Source organism: Protopterus annectens, chromosome 13.part0 (genome assembly GCF_019279795.1).
Source record: "Protopterus annectens isolate FY-2018-M chromosome 13.part0, PAN1.0, whole genome shotgun sequence".
In the NCBI taxonomy this organism is placed as follows: Eukaryota; Metazoa; Chordata; order Ceratodontiformes; family Protopteridae; genus Protopterus; species Protopterus annectens.
The window spans coordinates 654,245,092-654,264,938 of NC_056747.1; the positions used below are offsets into that span (position 1 = coordinate 654,245,092).

A 19,847-nucleotide genomic window follows, 5' to 3' on the forward strand; every position below is an offset into this window, starting at 1 on the left:
TTAGAAGTACACTTGGCTTGGGAGATTATTACTGAACTGAATCAAGATTTAAAAAGTAGGAGCCCATGCCATTTCCTGTTTTCAGGTCCAGTGTCTAAAATGTAATTGTATTGTGGGTATTAAAAAAGAAAAAAAGAGGTCGGGATGTCACTTTTAAACCAAGATTCAGTGATATCTATGACATCAGGGCCATCGCAAATTAGGTAAGTTCTAAGTTAGCGAAATTCATTTTGATATTATATACATTGAGTAGGCAGCATGTGAGAAGGATGGAGGTGGTTTACAGGAAGTATTGCAAGTAGAGTAGGGGCCTGAGTTGGATTTAATGCTAGCTTTCAGGAATAGAAAAATAATTGTAGGTGTGAATTCTGTAAAAAAAAATTAGATAAGAAGGCTGGATTGTGTTTCTTGGAGGACTGGTTGGGTTTGAGAAAAAAAGTTTGAAGTGAAGACGATATTCAGATATTGGAGAAGCTGAGAGACAACTGTTTGGTAAAACTGCTATGATCTGATAAAGGTAGAGGGGTGGAAGGCTTAGTACTCTTGCTTGGAATTATGGGAGGGAAACTGGGGGACTTGACATTGGAAGGCAAATGAGATGATAGTTAAGTTACAGAAAGAAGTGGGAAGTTACCAAAAGAAATACACATCAATTCAGATGGAAGTGGGATTTGGTATGTAGCAATCCTGAAATTATATCTATATCAATGCTTTGGAGGAGCCACTTAAACCAATTTTAAATAAAGTGAAACACTTTTTTCAAATACATCAAATACCTGATGAATTACAAAACACTTGTTCTCAGATGTTTACAAAAATTACCAAAATCTTGTACTAGACATCACATATCTTTTGAAAAATAATGTACTGCAACATGTTTATAATAGTTTTAAAACAATTCCTCATGTGAAGGATGTTTTGCACCTTTATAACAAATGCTGTCGTTTCTTACCTCAGCTGTCCAAGACCCTGTTTCAGTCTGGTATACTCTGTATGTGTAAACGAAGCCTTTATTCCTGTAAAAGATTACACCATAATGTAAATACCTCAACATACACTGATGCATGGATCTATGCATGTGTTTATAAATATGTCTTTGTATTCATTCATTTGTTCATTTGCTCATTCAGCTGACTTCACTAGGATCACAATGATATAGTCTTGTACTTGCTGATACACATGTTCAAGCAACGCATTGATTCAGATGCTATTTGTTCATCTCACATTAATTCAACAGAGGTTTTTGCTCTCCACTGGCATTTGTACTTTGCCAGTTGAGATCATTAGAACACAGCACTATGAAGTGACACCAGTACTTAGTGATACAATCTGCATTACTGAATGTAGATTGCAGAGTGGCCTTCTTCAGCTAGTAAGGCTGAGAGCAGATCACTATTACAGCTGCAGCCAGCATTGCAGTTTGTATTACTTAAAGTGCATGTGTTGCCATGGCATCATGGTATCTTAATGTCACCATCATCAATTGCTAACCCCAACTCCTTCAAAATGCTCAGTCATTGTTCTCCCCTTCTAATCAGTGGCCAGTACTGCAATGATTTACTCACTGAGTGAGTTTGCAGAAATACACACAAAATGCATTACAGGTACATCTAAATCAACTTTCAAAACTAGACTGCTAACAGCACTAAACAAACAGTCAAGGCAAACAGACAAGTAACCACATATAAACAGCTTCAAAAACAACAATCAATTAGGATAATGAAAATGCAGAACATTGACACTTGCAGTCTCTGAAAACCATGTACTTCATAACTGGCTGTATCTAGAAGGCAGATGCTGACAGAAACAAGAAGAGCCCATTCCCAAGATGGACACAGCTGACATGCAAAGGAGTCAAGAAGGTAGACCAGCCCACAAAAAAGTAGGCAGGGAGGCAAATCAAAGGTCAGCTTTCTGTAAAGAATTCTTGGTGTGCAGAGAGAGACGGATGATAAATAGTACTTTCTCACCAGTCAAAAGTCACCTTTAAAAAGCTGAGCAAAACTTTGTTCTTACACTGAACTAAATGGCTTGATAAAGCATATATCATATATTAATGAATTGGGTGACTGAGGTTCAAAAAAGTCTGGGATTGGAGAAGCAGAAATAATAGGTTGGGGAAAGCAGGGATGTGGGTGACTACAGAAATGGAATGATGGGGAATGAAAGAATTTGAAGAGGTATGTAACCACAGCAAATATCATACATAATATTACAGTGATAAAGAATCCAGAACTAAGGAAGAAAATAAGAGGAAGACGTTCTAACTGATGTGGAGAGAATGACGGGAGAGCTAAATAAATATATGGGGAGTGGGGGAGATGGGGAATAAGGATATCTATTTGGGGAGACTCAGAAGCAGGTTTTCGAGGGGTAGTCTTGGAACAGGAAAACTAAGGACTATAAAATGTAGAGGAATTTTGGAGTAATAAAAAGGATGAAGAGTTCTGGGTATTTACAAGAAGAAATATGGGCTGCTAGATGGTTGCTGTATGCAGGTGTTGCTGAAATAATGCTCCAGAAAGGTGGGAAGGACAAGTTGAGTTAAACCGAGTCTTTGAACAGGAAAACAGTTAGGTGGCTTGGGGAAAGAACATAGAGAGCTAGGAGAAATGGTATGAAGAAACTAAGGTAAAGGTAGCATCAACAAGATATTTGGTTAACTCATTCACTCCAGAGCAGCTCAGAAAAACCTGCCTGCTTAATTCCACCATAGGAACAACAGTGCAGCCTGAGCTCATTTTCAGAAAATCCATTTGTAATACCATACAGAAAAGAAATGTTCATAACTCTTTAACTAGAAGACCAAGACTAAAAATGTAAATGCAAAAGTTGTTCAGCAGACACTGACCTTTCCAACAGTGTAAATGTTGATAGTGTATATCAAAGTCATTATTAAATATTTGCAAGGAATATTGATATTGTGCATATTTTTTACCTTTTTGGAAAAGCAAAGCACAATATATTGGTGAATGTACCATGTAGACCCATATAATTTGTATTTAATTTGTTAGTATGAATGTCAGCTTTAAAATGATACATTAACCATTACTGTGTGGTGCTCCTTTATGGAGATATTCACAGAAATATGATTAATATAAGATTTCTCATAATTGATAAATAAAGAGTAATATCTCATCACCTGTAACAGACAGACCCTACATATCAGTGCAGAAGTTGTGCATCTGAATGTCAGCTTCAAAATGATGCATCATTTGTGTGATCACCATGCTCCCTTGCAAAGATATGGGCATAATAATGAGGAGTATTGGAAATGTATAATTTTCATAATTGTACAATAATAAACAAACTGTGATATCTGTACATGTGTACAGTGCACAGACACAATTGTTTTACCATGTTGTAAGGAGTAACACTGTCTTCAAAACGAGGTATTACTTGGCACACTGACATGCTCCCTTGCAAAGTTATTTACCAAAATATGAAAAAAAATCATAATTTCCATAACCTAACTACAAAACAAACTTTGATATCTGCACATGTGTACAACATACAGGCACAATTCTTTTACCATGTTGGAACCGACAATAGAGTATTCAAAATGAGGTATTACTTAGCACATTCAGATGCTGCTTTGCAAAGTTATTTACCAAAATATGAAAAAAATCATAATTTCCATAACCATAAGTCTGAAACAAACTTTGATATCTGTATATGTGTAGAACATACAGTCACAATTCTTTTACCATGTTGTAAGGACTAACGCTGTCTTCCAAATGAGATATGACTTAGCACAATTGCATGCTCCCTAGCAAAGTTATTAACCAAAATATTAAAAAAATCATAATTTTCATAATCTGAGTCCTAAACAAACTGACATCTGTACAGCCCATGGGCACAGTTCTTATGTTGCCACTGCCATCCAGGATGATCCTAAGATTCATGGTGTCTAGGTACAATGTGCACTGTATTCAGCACCACAGCTGTAGTGTCCAAGGTCCCCAGTGCGCCGAATGTATGTGTGTGTGGGTGTAGATATATATATATATATATATATATATATATATATATATATATATAGATATATATAGATACACACACACACACACACACACACACACACACACACGTGTGTTTGTGTACACACACATATATATATATATATATATATATAAATATATATGAGGTATGTATTGACTGTGTGATGCAGGAAATTACTATATGATACAATGATCAATTGCAGTAGTTCACAAAAATATGAAGCATATAACCACAATGAGGACTTTACTGTGTATCAAACAAACTGTAAAATAACAGAAAGAAATTGGTGGTGTGGGGTGGCTTGAAATGACTCCATGCAGACAAAAAAAAAATCTGGCTTGTGCATTCATAAATGTGATAATGACTTCTAGTTATGTGAATAACAGTGACAGCTGTTGAGAGTGCTATATTGTAAATGTTATTATTGTTAATGTAATAAAGAGCTGCATTTCATTACTCCAAAGTTATGCATGCTTAGACACAGGTGATAATTGCTGCACATAACTTGTTGAGTGGGCATTCATTATATTATCTTGTGCAGCTGTTATATAACACAGACTCATTATAATCTGTTAGGAGAAGACATGAGTAATGCAGTACAAATAGTATAACACATATATTACTGAGCCCTTCTTCCCATCTAAATTCCTCACATGACTGACAAAGCCAGGAAAAATACCCAAAATATATTACAAACTTTCTGCATCTCTCATGACCCTCAAATCTCTTAGTTTAACAATCAGAGACAGAAACCCAAAATAGGAACAGATTTTATATATTGGTCTTGTATACTAAGCAGGTAATGTCACAGTAAGCATGTTCTGAAGGGTATGAAGTCTGAAAATCATATAGTTATTATTCAGTGACTGCAGTCCACAGCACATTACAAGAAAGCCACAAACTGTACACGAAACTGAACACACATTTGAGTGAAAAAGCCATGAACAGTTGTGAATCTTGCTCTCTGCATGTACATTTACACTCACACACCCACAAGTTATAGCCACTTGCATGACTGTACACTTCAGATATTGTCATTGCTTTTCTGCTCCTAATGGTCCAATCCAAGGACATATCTATATGTTTGGCTATATATATATATATATATATATATATATATATATATATATAGAGAGAGAGAGAGAGAGAGAGTTTAAGCGTGGATAATGAATGCTAGTCTGAGGCTTGTGCTGACACAAAAACCTGACATTTTAACACGTGTGTGTGTGTGTACATATATATATATATATATATATATTATATATATATATATATATATATATATATATATATATATATATATATATATATATATATATATATATATATATATATATACATATATAAATAAATCAGGGGGTTCGGAGGGTAGGCAGTTGATGAAGAATGAAAAAGATGGACAGCACAGATGGAACATAATGGTGAGTACATGACTTCTTTATCTGATGTCTGAGTATGCACAAGCACAAAAATGAAGCATCTCCCCAGTGACCCCTTCAGCAGTCTGTCCTACTATGTACAAGCACCAGAATGCAACATTTCCATCGACAACCCCTTCAGCAAGCCTTCCAAGTATGCACAAGAACCAAAATGAAACATTCCCCCCAGTGACCCCTTCACAAATCTACCAAAACTACAGAGGCCTCCAAAGCAGACACCCAAGCAACTGCCACCTCAAGACATAAGACATGCAGCACATAGTTCTCAAAGTCAGTGTGCTAAATAGTCACAGCCCTTAAGGCCAAACACAATGCCAGACACACTTGTTATAGGTGACTCCATAGTCAGACACACTGACGTCCCACTCACCAGACTGAACAAGGAAAAGATCACAGTAATCTGCCTGTCAGGCGCTAGAATCCGTCACATAACACAAGCACTCAGGTCACTCCACAGCAAGTACAAGTATGACTCAGTCATTGTCCATGCTGGTGTGAACGACCTGAGACGTACCTCCCTGGACTACATGAAAAGAGACATAGAGGAGCTCTCAGATTATGTAGCCCAGGCCGGTATGACCCTGACCCTGAGCAGTATCCTACCCTCACCAAGAATGATGCCACAATACAGAGACAAAATGATCAGCTTTAATAATTGGCTTAATTACTGGTGTCATTCTAAGGGGATCCAATGTCTGTCTGCCTGGGATGACATGCTTGACAAGCCACGCTGCTTCGCAAGGGACGGCTTGCACCTGTCACCCTGGGCCCGGATATTGGCAAAGGCTCTTGCCACCCCATAGTGCCTTTTTCGGCAAGGCTCAAATGATAAACCTACCACCCTAGAAAACAAAATGGAGAAAAACTAAGGGTAATACTGCTCAATGCCAGAAGTCTAAACCTCAAGATACACGCCTCAAGCCCTCCTCAGTATGGAGAACATCGATGTCTGTGCTGTGACTGAAACCTGGTTCAAGGCTCCTGAGAGCACCCCAGCACTATCAGGTTATACCTCATATCATGCGTTCCGGCCCCAAAATCCGGACCGAACCACAAAAGGAGGGGGAGTATCCATATTCATAAAGGATACCCACACCTCCAGGTTAGTGGCAATGCACGAAGCATCGGAGACCATCCAGGTGCAATTAACCATAGGTAAAACTGCCCTACAGTTTGTAACATGCTACAGACCACCTTCTCAAACTCAGGAAACCCACACAGCCTTCCTGAAGACACTGGAGAGTATGAATGTCTCTCGAAACACCATCATATTGGGTGACTTCAACTATCCAAACATAGACTGGGAACATTACTCAAGCCCCAACACCCTAGCCCAAAGGTTCCTGGAGTTCATAAACTCAAATGCTATGGAACAACTAGTCACCATTCCCACAAGAGGAGAAAATATACTAGATCTGATCATCACAAACATGGGGACAAAATGATCCACACCGGAAGTATATCCCTCATTGGTGAGATCAGTCCATAAATTAATCTCACTGGAGATCCACATCCCGCCCCCACCCCCAGCAAAAAAGACCACAGTGAAGAACTTCTCAAAAGCAAACTTCACACTTCTTAAGACTGGAGTGGTATCCTTCAAGGCCCCTGAGCCAGTGGAAACCACAACCCACGCTGCTGAAACCCTTACAAATGCCTTCTACGAGCACCTCCAGGAATGTATGGATCAAGCAATCCCTAATAAAATCAAGACCCTTTCCACCAAAGGCAGGCACCCGGCCTGGTGGACCCCAGCCATAAACAAACTCTACAACAAGAGGAGAAAGCTACTACATGAAAGAGCAAAATCCCTAAAAGGGAAGGCATCTCTGATCAATACTAGCAAAAAACTACGATCACTCATAAAATCATCCAAGGCCAACTTTGAGAGAAAAATCGCTAATGACACAAAAGACAATCATAAGACCTTCTTTAGCTATGTTAGAAACCTGGGTGGAAACTCCCAGATATGCTCAGAATTAGTCCAAAATGATAAAAAAATCACTGAACCCACAGACATTGCCAACATACTGGCAGACAGGTTCAGTGCAAATTCCTCCCACCCCCCCAAAAGGAGAAATATCTATCCCACCAGAGTCTAGCCTCCCAAACATCTCAGATGCCCAGGTGAGAGCTGCTCTCTCTAAAGCAAAAAACACAGCATCAATGGGACCGGACGGTGTCCCCGGCTGTGTGCTACACAAACTCAATGAGGAACTAAACCCACACATAAGGCTGCTGTTTAATCTTAGCCTTACTACAGGATACGTACCCAAAGAATGGCGTACGGCAACTGTGGTCCCACTCCACAAAGGCGGTGCTTCTACGGACCCTGGAAATTACCGCCCCATAAGCTTGACGAGCCTTGTCTGCAAAGCTATGGAGAGGATCATAATGGAACTCATAAATAAAGACATTGGGGACCTACAGACACTGGATCCTACCCAATTTGGCTTTGTCAAGGGCAGATCCTGCCTCTTGAACTCGGTCGACGTTTTCGAAACAGTCACTAAGGCCATTGATGAGGGTAAGGCAGTTCACACAGCCTACCTTGACCTAGCAAAAGCGTTCGACACAATACCCCACTCGGGCATCATAGAAAAGCTCACCAGCTTAGATGTAAACCCATATGTCACAAGATGGGTTGCAAACTGGCTCAAGGACAGAACACACAGGGTTAGAGTTGCTGGTGCCATGTCAGACTCTAAGCCAGTCACGAGCGGTGTCCACAGGGCTCAGTCCTGGGCCCCCTCTTGTTCGGCATTTATTTTTCTGAAGTGCAGGCAAACATAGGGGGATTGTGGCTGACAAAATTTGCAGATGACTGCAAACTGGGCACCATAATTGACACTCCATCAGACACAGACATCCTCCAGAGAGGTCTCATAGAAATGGATAACTGGTGCCAGAGCCATGGCCTTAAGCTAAATGCCAAAAAATGTATAGTCATACCCTTTGGGAAAAACAAGGTAACCCCTAATTACCACATAGGTGGTAATCCATTTAACACGGAAGAAGTTATCAGGGACCTGGGGGCCCAAGTTGACAGTAACCTCTCTTTTGACACTCACATTGCCAAAGTGGTTAGGAAGACTTTCTACATTGCCCACCTGATCATGAAGGGATTCACATCCAGATCAGGAGAGGTCATTGTACCCCTGTACTCTTCACTTATCAGACCAATGATTGAGTACAACACCCCATTTGGAATGTACCTTACCCGACACCTGCAGCAGTTGGAAAGACCCCAAAAGTTCCTCACCAAAAGGATAAAGGGGCTCAAACATATGTCATACGATGCCCGACTGAAGAAACTCCAGCTCTATTCAGTCGCATACCATCTGCTCAGAGGTGATCTGTGCCTGACATATAAGGCCATGTCCAACCCGGAATTAATGGACATGCTCCACCTCAAAAAATCCAAAGCCACCAGAGCCACGAGAGCAAGAGACTTAAACCTCAACACGGATATAAATAGGACGTGCTGGAGGTACAGATTCATCACCCAGAGACTCCCTACACTATGGAACAGAATCCCAGTCCATGTGAGGCAGAGCCCCTCACTGACTCTGTTCAAGAGAAATCTTGACGAGTGGATGGGAGATTGTAGGTTTACCCCGGGAATCATCTCTGTGTCACTGCTGGACAGAGGCACAGCAAACTAATGGGTATAGTATTCTCATCCTAAGGGGTGGTGAAAGCCACACACACTCTGGCTAGGCTTATAAATGCCCTAGGGCAGATAGCCTAGTATGAACCTATGAACCTATGAAACCAATTAGTATATCCGAGCTGCTGTTTACCATAAATAAACCAAATTTCCCTTAATTATCTCTGTAAGAAATACTTCCTGCTATCACAATTAAATAAACTGAGTGGAATTTACAAAACTAGCCCTGTCAGGTATGCACAAGTGCCAAAACAAAATATTTGCTATGTGACCACTTGAGTAGTATATGTCCACATATGCACAAGAACCAAAATGAAACCCCTCCACAGGTGTTAGCTGCTATTAACCATGCATAAACACCTGAAAATAGCAAGACTGAATGAAGCAGGGTCCACACGAACAAGTCTATCAAGACTGAATGAAGCAGGGACCACCTAAACAAGTCTGTGGTGTGGTTGTAAAAAAAAAAAAAAAAAAAAACAGGTACGTGATTCCAAGGCAGTGCACAATTTGAAAGCAATAAAAGGAGTGCATATGAATCAGCAGGTTTGCCTGTAGAGAGTAATAAAAGGGCAGAAATATTTAAAAGAGGATAAATGAATAAAAAATAAACAAACTGTGAACAGGGATGTATCTACTTTGAAATCCCTTGGGGCATATGCAAATTATGAATTAGTTGGTATTTTCTTGTTACCTTGTTCTTATTTGACAAGTATGTTAAGTTAATGTTTTCTAATTCTTATAAGATTAAAGCAGACACAGACGGACACGTCTATTTCTATCTATCTATCCATCCATCCATCTATATGTGCATAAGCATATGTTGTTAGGTTGTTTATTTTACCTTTATTAAAACAAAAAGAAAAAAAAAACTGTTCTCTAGCAATGTGCACTCTTAGGCTATAAACAATATTAATAAATATTATTTTGCAGCACCTCATATTGGCCTGGACTCTGGGAAAGATTCATAGTTATTCAATGCTACTGCTGCCAATGAAATAGTTTGAATCTGCTCCCCCCATAAGTATTTCATTATCAATATATGAACTGGCTTCATGATAGTGTGCTGAAGAATAAATCTGAAAGATATAGCCCTCAATGTCTTTGTTCAAGAATCAGGGAGAAAGCTAAAAATAACAAGGGACGTTTTTTAAATATTACTCTCTCGTTCACATTTTTTATGTATTTTTTAACCAGATAAGCACCCTGGATAATGTGTTTCTTTTGATGGGTAACCCAGGAGCACAATCACTTGCACAAAGTAAAAAATAAATACATAAATAATATAGGAAAAGGAAGAAATTAAATCCAATACCCTTGATTGTATGGATTAGTTTATTAAGAGCTGAAAGCCTTAATCCCCTACAATAACTGCCAGACAGTAACATAATAAGACAATAACATTTTAAATCAATGGATATTTTCTGATGAATAAGTATTAAACTGCAATGTCTGAAGTTATTGATTGTGATCAACAGTGACTTACAAGAAAACGAAGCATCATAGACAGGCAGAAACATTTGGGGTGAAAGACAATAAAAGGCTTAGAAAATTATGAATAGCAGAATGTCTCACTTGGCTGAAGAGCTTGTAATAAATCATAACATCCTGAGAACGAAGCTTGAACATGCATGTTGCTTTTGGCAGTAATATTGAAATCACTCACTCTGGAGCAGCTCATATAGCTTGTACTGTAAATGACAACTGTCATCTGGCTTTTCACATGAGGAGAGGCTTTAACAACTCTACCTTCCACAACAAGATGTATTTCATATTTGTTGCCCAACATGCTTCAAACCAAACAGAAAAAACACTTCTAGTTGCATACGTTTTAGTTATGTCACTGCTGGGTGTGCTCTGTCCTGCTTAGTTATTCCAAGAGTGTGCAATAAAGGGGATCAGTGGGCGGGTCTTACTGTTCTGCATACCGCAGGTTGCTAAATATAAACTTTGAGTTACTGAACTTAATTTGTACTTCGGAGCTCCTCAAAAGACAGTCAAATTGGACTGAAGTAAAGCAAACAAAATTCCAGAGTTTAGGTGTTCTACATTTCATGAGTGACCTTTCAAAAGTACCTTTGGATGCACAAAACACAAGTCCAGAAGATTTGCAACTGTTATATGAAGGCTTTATTTTGCCATTGAGAATGTGCAAGCTTGAAACTTTAACTTCACTGAAGAACTTGGAAACTAGGAAAGGAGACCTTCTGTTGATAGCGTATCCTAAGTGTGGTAATTAAGTGTTTTTTTCTGATTATGCAGTCCCACCTTTCATTTATGTCAGAGGTTAAAAACAGAACTTTAACATAATGAATATAGGAGCTATACTTTTTGATGTCCCTGTTTGAGCTACTGTGCACATTTAAAGGCTGCTCAGGATGTAGTACGCTATATTGTTACAGTTCAGCATGTAAAAACTCTGCATTTAACTAATAGTGCCGGCGTATTGTAAATGCAGTAATTGAGTGTTTTTTTTTTCTGATTATGCAGTCCTACCTTTCTTTTATGTCAGATGTAAAAACAGAACTTTAACATAATAAATATAGGATGTAAAAACTCTTCATTTAACTAGTACTAATAAACATATGACCAGAAACTGTAAAAAGCTGTTAGGCAAGTGGCAGCTTGGATTTCAAGAATCCGATTGGCTGCCACCACTTGCTTCCTGGAAAATATACAGGATCGGCTTGCTGTGATCACAAGCAGATACACAGTGCATGGAAAGCCAATTTTCTCCAAAATGTTAAATATCAACACATTACACCACAGTGAAAACGAAGTTGAGAAGGTACCTGACAAAGTTCAGGTACTTTTTCAACTTCATTTCTAACAGTGGAGCTAAAAACTAACTAAGAATTTACCCGCACTTGTGGAAGGCACACGGGTGAAACAGCATACATTTCCAAGTGTCTGAGAGAGCGCTCGGGTATAAGCACTAAGAAGGTACTCAGGGTTAATGAGTTAATCGATAATATATGGGGAAGTATGGTACATAGGCAGAAAATCAAAAAGGCTAGGTCCAGTGTTTCATTTGCATTTGAGGCTGCTGCATCAGTGGTGTAATATGCCAGAGCATTTAAGGCTAGAAGGCCAGTGGGCACAAGTGAGGTGTTGGGGATGTACTTGTGATGCATGTACACTGGCCCAGCAATCAAAGAACCTCAATCCTCACCACTAACACCAGTGAGGGGTGTCCATATAGGGAAAGGATAATAAATACACACACAGTAAAGTAAAATTTCCCTTAAGAGCACACAGATATCAGTCAGTCTGGGGCTTATTTCTCCCTTTCTCTCCAGGTCCCCAATAAGACTCCCCACAGGCACAGCTATAGGGTCCAGATCTCAGCCAAGTGGGCAAGCTAAAACCTCCAGCATCCTCTATGTCCAACCAGTGCTTCATGTCCCTGCCCAAGTAGCTGACACACACACTTTGACATAAGAGTTATATACAACCACACAAACCCTCCTGGGGAAGGCACAGGCTCTCCAGCTGTGCCCCTTTTCTATCCAGTCTAAAAGGTAGTACCAGCTGCCACCACCCAATAATATTTATCTGCTACTCAAAGGCCCTTACAAAGGGTGTCCAATTATGACTGTGCAATATTATTATCCAAATGGTAAGTGTGACCTAACAGTCAAGACTTATTTGGAGTGACTTGGTACAGCATCACTTTATACATGAAATGTACTCTAGAGCTTAAATTCACTCTACATAAGACAGCCACAGTTGAAATGTTTACAAATATTTAATAATAAATAAATAACACAAGACAATACTTCTTACTACACAGAGCTAGTCAAACGTTCAGAGAGAAATATTTAAAATAATACCATAGAAAAGTTTTAACATCACAGAAAAACAAACTAGTCTAATCTTCCGATTTCCTAGCTATATCTAAGAGAAAACACAGTTCTAAATAACTTACATAAAAAGCAAAGCAGTGCTGGTAATGTTGGATGTTCACAAGACAAAATTCTCTGAGCTCTCTGATTCTCTCTGTTTAAATTGATAACATGGAGCTGCTTCACATGACATCATTCTTCACACTTCTCTGGTGTTCCCAGGCTAACAGAAGCTACATTTACATTCTTTACACCGGGTCAGAAACCAGAGCAATAAAGGACATTTATACATGCAAATTCTAGCCATTAACTATGGTCTTAAAACAACAGGCAGGATGCCTCCTTCTAGACATATCGGCTCCGAATTTTGACATTAAAGACAGTCATAAAATGCCTGACTTTGCTTTCTTATAGTAGAGTGCATTGTTGTTACATTTTTGCAGATCAATATCCAATGCAGTCTTTTCACATTTAAGAAAACAAGCCTGTGGCTTACATTAATATTTACAAATAACCGAATTATCTACAAAATTCTATCTGGCTAGGTTGGCAGCCTTCACCTATCACAGTGCTGAAGAAGAAAACACACATGTGGTACAGCTATTGGGTAATGCATGATGAGTGAGGTAAATGGAGGGAAATATGGAAGCAGGTACCTGGTAAGAAAATAGAGAAGAGTCTGTTATTATGTATGCTCAGAGTGGAAGAAAATGAGATAGAATGGTCTGCACACGATTACGTAAAGACAGGAAAAGATTGCTAGGGATTGGAAAGAAAAACAAGAGAAGGGAAGGCTGAAAGATTTAAAGACTTCTGGCTGGGTAACAAGATAAAATGAAAGTGATAATGAAATGAAAGTAATTAAAGAAGTGAGTTAAAATGTGGTGTAGGGTAAGTGATTATGGGGAGAGAATTCGTAAGTAATGACAAGGAGAAAGTAAAGGTTATAATTTAAGTAGGGTATCAAACAGAAAAAAAGACAGTAACTTGGGCATGACTGAGAAATGAACATGGAGTGAGTGCAGGAGCGGCCTTAGGTCAACTGGTGCTCTAGGCCAATGGGCTCCATGGCGCACCCCCAGCACACCAACCAGTGCCCCCATCCTGGTCTACCTACACCAAATAAACACTGAAAAAGTGCCCCTGACAGAGCGGCGCCCTAGGCAGCCACCTAGTTGGCCTATGCCTAAAGCTGGCAACGAGTGAGTAAATATAGAGAAAGAGAATTTCAAAGGCTATTACGTATACCTAACTTTGTATTTAAATGCAGACAATGAAAATAAATGTGTATGGTGGAAAATATGGTAATGGATTATTAGTGTTAGCTTTGTGTTTCTTGCTGGTATCCATGATGAAAATTCAATGAAAATCTTATTATAATGATTTAGGCAAAAAGAAAAAAAAAGTCAGTTGAATAGAACAGAACATGTCATAATCCAATCAATTTAAGTGCTAAAATGGAGGAGCACATATTCTGGATCAAAAAATATTTGGAAGCACTTTCAGTAACCAGAAATCAGAAACAAGCACAAGAAAGAAGGAAGAAGTGTGTACCACCATGGTGGCAGACAGAAGGAAGAAGGGCATACCACCATTGTGGCAGACAGAAGGAAGAGGGCATAGCACGATGGTGGCAGACACAGAAGGAAGAAGAGCATATTGCCAGTGTGGCAGACACAGGTGGAAGAAGGGCATACATAGTAGCAGACAAGTTTACAGGAAAGGAGCCAGGGGAACCAAGGGGACACATGGCTATAAGAAATCATCATAGCATAGAGAAGCATACTGACAGCAACACTTTCTAAACAAGCCAACAGTGTTTTCTGCTTTTAAACAAACAGTACATTACAACATTTTAACAGCTGTTTCAGGTGTTTGGTCATAGGAGCATGTTCAAAGCCTGTAAACAGCACTTTTAGCTGTTAGATTGTCATATCATTAATTACTGTTTCACAGGTGTGGGAAGGAAGGAGCTCTGCCTAGTACTGTATGGCATGATATGACCTGGAGAGGGCATGTGAAAGACAGACAATGAGTGTATAAGTAGTTAGCAATCTCAGGTGAGCACAGACAAAGTGGGGAGATAACATGGCAACAAATGTCATAAATAGATGCAGTCAGCATCACAGGGAGATGTCAGCAGAATGCAAACATCAAGGTATACAGAGAAACTGCCAGGCAAACAAATAAACATAAAAACAGAGAAAAAGTTCTAGAAAGTTGCTTAACTGCATAAAAGAGGGAGGTAAATAAGGTGGGCTGAGGTTGGGTACTAATGTGGCTCAGGGACATGTAAGGGTCAACTATAGTGTGCTGGAAGTGTGAGTGTGTGTGAGAGAGAGAGAGGGAGATAGGGATGGAGGGAGGGAAACAGGTATGAAACTTAAACAGCCAGCGAGGATGTTAAATATTAGAGTGGGAAAGACTAGTGACAGTAGAACTGGTTTCAGCATTAATGCTAGAAAGAATAAGCTTGGGAGTGGTTAAGGTGGTCCCAAGAGGGAGGGAAAGTCAATATGCGTTGGCCCATGTCAGCACAGCAAGTCAGCAAAGGTGACTACTGATGAAGTTCATTAGGATGACTGAATGGTTACCTGTAAGTTAGTCTCTTCTGAAAAAATATAGCATCTTAAGTGGCTGGCTAATGGAGTGACTAAGGAACATATGTACAGGACAGTAGGAGACTGGAGTAGGATATAGGACAAGGAAGAACTGTCTGACAGAGCAGGTCTTAATCTAGGCCTACAGAACACAGTGGTGCTGAAAACTGAATTCAAAAGGTATACTAAGACAGTGAAACATTTAAACAAGTAGAAATGCAATGACTTAAACAGGAAAGAAAATCAGACAAACCTTGGAGGAAAACAATATAAAAGGAGTACAGCAGACAGAACACTAGGTTAACAAAAATGTGAAGGGCAAGGTCTAGCAATCCAAAGATCCAGCAAATGAATAACTTGCAATATACTACAATACTAATATTGTTAGAGAGAGAAGACATAATATGGCAACAGAAACATAACCTAATAAAACAAAGTTGTTAGGATGTAAATTATTACAGGCTTAAAACAGTACGGGGGTTCAGTATTTTTAATGAAGGGGATTAAATATGAAATGTCTGAAGACATGGATGAAGTGTTAGGGGTACAAATCAAGGATGGAAAAGTAAAGTAGAGTAGGCTCTTCAAAAAACTAAGTACAAACAACAATGCACCAAGGTAATGAAAAAATAATAAAATAATAAACAGAGGTAAGCGCTTTCGCAACACTAGTTGCTTCTTTAGACAAAGATATTAAAACAGTTCATTGCTTAAATACTCTTGAAACCAATTAACATAATTAATGAAGCCATTAAGGAGAGAATTGTTTAAAAACACAAGTCATATAAAAATATAAAAACATTTATAAATGTTTTTATATTTTTATATGATTTTTATATGACTTATGTGTTTTTAAACAATTCTCTCCTTAATGGCTTCATTAATTATGTTAATTGGTTTCAAGAGTATTTAAGCAATGAACTGTTTTAATATCTTTGTCTAAAGAAGCAACTAGTGTTGCGAAAACGCTTACCTCTGTTTATTATTTTATTATTTTTTCATTGAAGACGCTATTGTGTGTTACCTTGGTGCATTGTTGTTTGTACTCAGTTCTGGTTTTGTGCACCTTGGTTTTACCTACAGCCGTTTTCTTTTTTATTTCTTCAAAAAACTAGTAGTTACTGACAGCAGGAGTAAGCAGACATCCAGGCACTATTTGCAAGCTGCCAACTGTTTCAAGAAAGGATTAACTGATGGAAAACATTATGAGGGTATGGGAGTAATGTAGGGGTTATCTGAATGCGGGTTCAGTTTTGTGAGGCAGACTGGTGTTTTTTGGTATCAAGGAAGGGAAAGTAGCTGAAATAAGTGAAACTATGGACTGAAAAGATTTATTCACTGACCAGGGAAAGGACCACAAAGAGTTTACTGGACACAATACTCCTCATGTCAGAGGATGTAGAGGTAGCAGAGATGAGAACAACACTGGCAAACTAATCATGCTACAGTATATTCAACTATTAAAAAAAAAGTAGTAAGATAAAACACCAAAAGCATAGTACAAGCCTGCATGTTGTAGGTAAGTGTTGCATTTGAGTTATGCCAGTACATAAATGTTGTAGTAGTTCAGCTTCCATTCTGTTTCCATAAGCTAGACTTAATTCCATGCCAATATCTATTTACTACTTTATTGACTTTTAGTCCCCCATACTGCAACCACTCTCTCCTGTCTTCGTGTATTTCTGTACTCTTTGAAATCATGTGCATTTTCGGGACATATTTGGCCTCCTATGGCATGTCTCAAAACATCTCTTCATCCACTGGATCTACTAAAGCTGAATTAGCCTCTCCCTGACCATCTCTAATACTGGTTGTGTAGAGAGATAAAACCATGACAGTGGACTAGGTGATCTGAGTCCCAATAGTAGTGGTGCTTGATTGTGCAGGTGTGTGTGTGTGTGTGTGTGTGTGTGTGTGTGTGTGTGTGTGTGTGTGTGTGTGTGTGTGTGTGTGTGTTGTGATTGCCTGAGCCTGTCCTGTTTAGTGGTAGTGTTACCTAAAGAGTTTCAGGTATGGTCTAGATTAGGGCAGGATAATGGTTGTCATGTACTAGTAAGGTAGGCAGGTAGCAATGTTTTGAATTAAGCACTGTAATATTGTGATTAATCACAACAGAATTATACACACACACACACACACACACACACACACACACACACACATATATATATTGAAAGAGACAGTGAAATATATACATATATGGGTTATATTTAAAATGTTGAATGTTTGGAATGTCAAATATTTGCTGCATCGGACTTAAATGTTGAATGTGCATAACACTGAATGCATGAGTTTTTAAGGCAGGAGTGTGTGTGCATAGATTAGGGGGTTAAGAGCATGTGCGAGTGCAAGCCCATGTGGGTTAGGGTAACAGATTAGGTAAGGGATTGTGTATGAGAGTTTTGGGTGTATATGTGAATTTTAGGGTTCAGTTAGCTGACAGTTGTGGTGGGTGTGTGTATGTATGTGTGTGTGTGTGTGTGTGTGTATGGTTTGTTATGTGGTCTGTGCCTGAGATGTCCTGTGTATTGATACTGTTATAGGAACTTTTTTATGGTCAGGTGTAGGGTTGAGGCTAGAGGCAGGTGCAGGATTAGGGTTAGAAGGTATTAAGGAGGGCTTCCTTCTTTTAAATAAAATAACTATGTCCTACACACAACTGTCATGAGTATCTAGGCCTTACAAAGGGTTAATGTCTTCCTTGTTGCTGGCACTTTAAACTGGTTCGTCTACCTGCCAGTCTGATGGTCCCCTTAGGCATCTGTTCGCTCACTTCCTGTTCTTCTCCTCCTTATTCATTATTCCTCCGACCACCCACTACTCCTAACAGACATTTATGCAGATAAAATGGCCATCTGTGGATCAATGCAGCACACTGGAATCTTAAATACTATCCTAAAAAAGGCCTAATCCTGCTCAGTAATTGGCACCTCCTTCTCAGTATCAAAAAGATCAAAGCCATGTTATTTTGGAAAGAAAAAGAGCTGTCAAGGTAGCAAGTAAGTGAGTCATTGTCCACAATAATCAAGAGCCGGCATAAATTGTACTACATCACAAATACTTAAAGACGAGTACAACTCGGGCCTTAACTTCCAATTCCACATCTGAACAACTAAATCTAAAATCAACAAGCTCCTCTTCTGGGTTAAAAGGACCTCATGTTTCCATTCTCTTGAAAGAACAGCCATAGAAAAGGAATCCTTCCACAAGTACATTATGGTCTCTCCATTATTGCCAAGCATCAAAAAAGAGTCTTTCAAAACCTTCTGCCAACACAGAGTATATTACTGCTCTGTACTGGCAAAAGTTAAGTGGTTTCCAATAAAGGTGAGATCTAAACTAATAATGGCATTCGTTTTACATGAGTTTATCAACCTATATTTTTGCCCTTTCATCAGACGTCAGGTAGCAGAAAGATCAGCCCCTAGCAACCTAATATCCTTCCCATCATTTGCACATAACTTTAAAGATCTCAAAAGCTACTATACTTCAAACACTCCTTTTCTACACTGGTTCTAAAGATATGTCACTCTCTACCACCATATATTAAACTCACTCCCACCTACTCCAATTATGGCTACATTAATAAAAAAAAACCACTTGTTTAAAAAAAGCACAGTGCAGATGCTTCTTCATGTGGGGCTAACCTAATATCTGTATTTGCTGCACAAACACACCCTGCAGACAAGCATCCTCATGCATCTCAAATTCAGATGTAGACAAGATAGTTTCATAAGTCAGAACCAGACAATCAGTCTAAAGACCATTACAAGGTTTAGTCAATAGTCCACATTCAGAAGTTACCTTCAGCCTCTAGGAAGGCAATGTACAATAGGACACCCATCCAAGTATCTATCATTACCTTGAAGGTAGCAATCAGTCTAAAGACCATTACAAAGTTTAGTCAATAGTCCACATTCAGAAGTTCCCTTCAGCCTCTAGGAAGGCAATGTACAATAGCACACCCATCCAAGTATCTATCATTACCTTGATGGTAGCAGTCATGCTACTCTGCTTAATATGTAGCAAACATTTGTTCTAGTGGTGGGCAATGCATTCGGAGATGAATCTGTTATGCTAATGTATCTCCTTTACCTGATGTTTAGTTCCTTTTACTTAGTATTTGAAGAACCATTTGATCAATGAAGGAAATAGAGATCAAATAGGGTCAGATCATTCACATCTTGCTGGTTATTATTTCATAGGTTCCTGACATAGTTGAAGTCATTGTGGGTATTCTTAGCATGGGTTGCAATTCACACATCATACTTTTCCTTAGCGGATTTGTTTT

The 19,847-nt window shown here is 39.0% G+C and overlaps 1 protein-coding gene across 1 annotated transcript in view; it reads right to left on the reverse strand.

Moving 5' to 3' along the window:
- The window catches only part of SH2D1A (SH2 domain containing 1A), a 360,889-nt gene that overhangs the window by 122,495 nt on the left and 218,547 nt on the right, over positions 1-19,847 (reverse strand). The window contains exon 2 of the mRNA XM_044054339.1: positions 953-1,016. Coding sequence (XP_043910274.1) covers positions 953-1,016 — 64 coding nt within the window. The remainder of the gene's footprint in view (positions 1-952; positions 1,017-19,847) is intronic.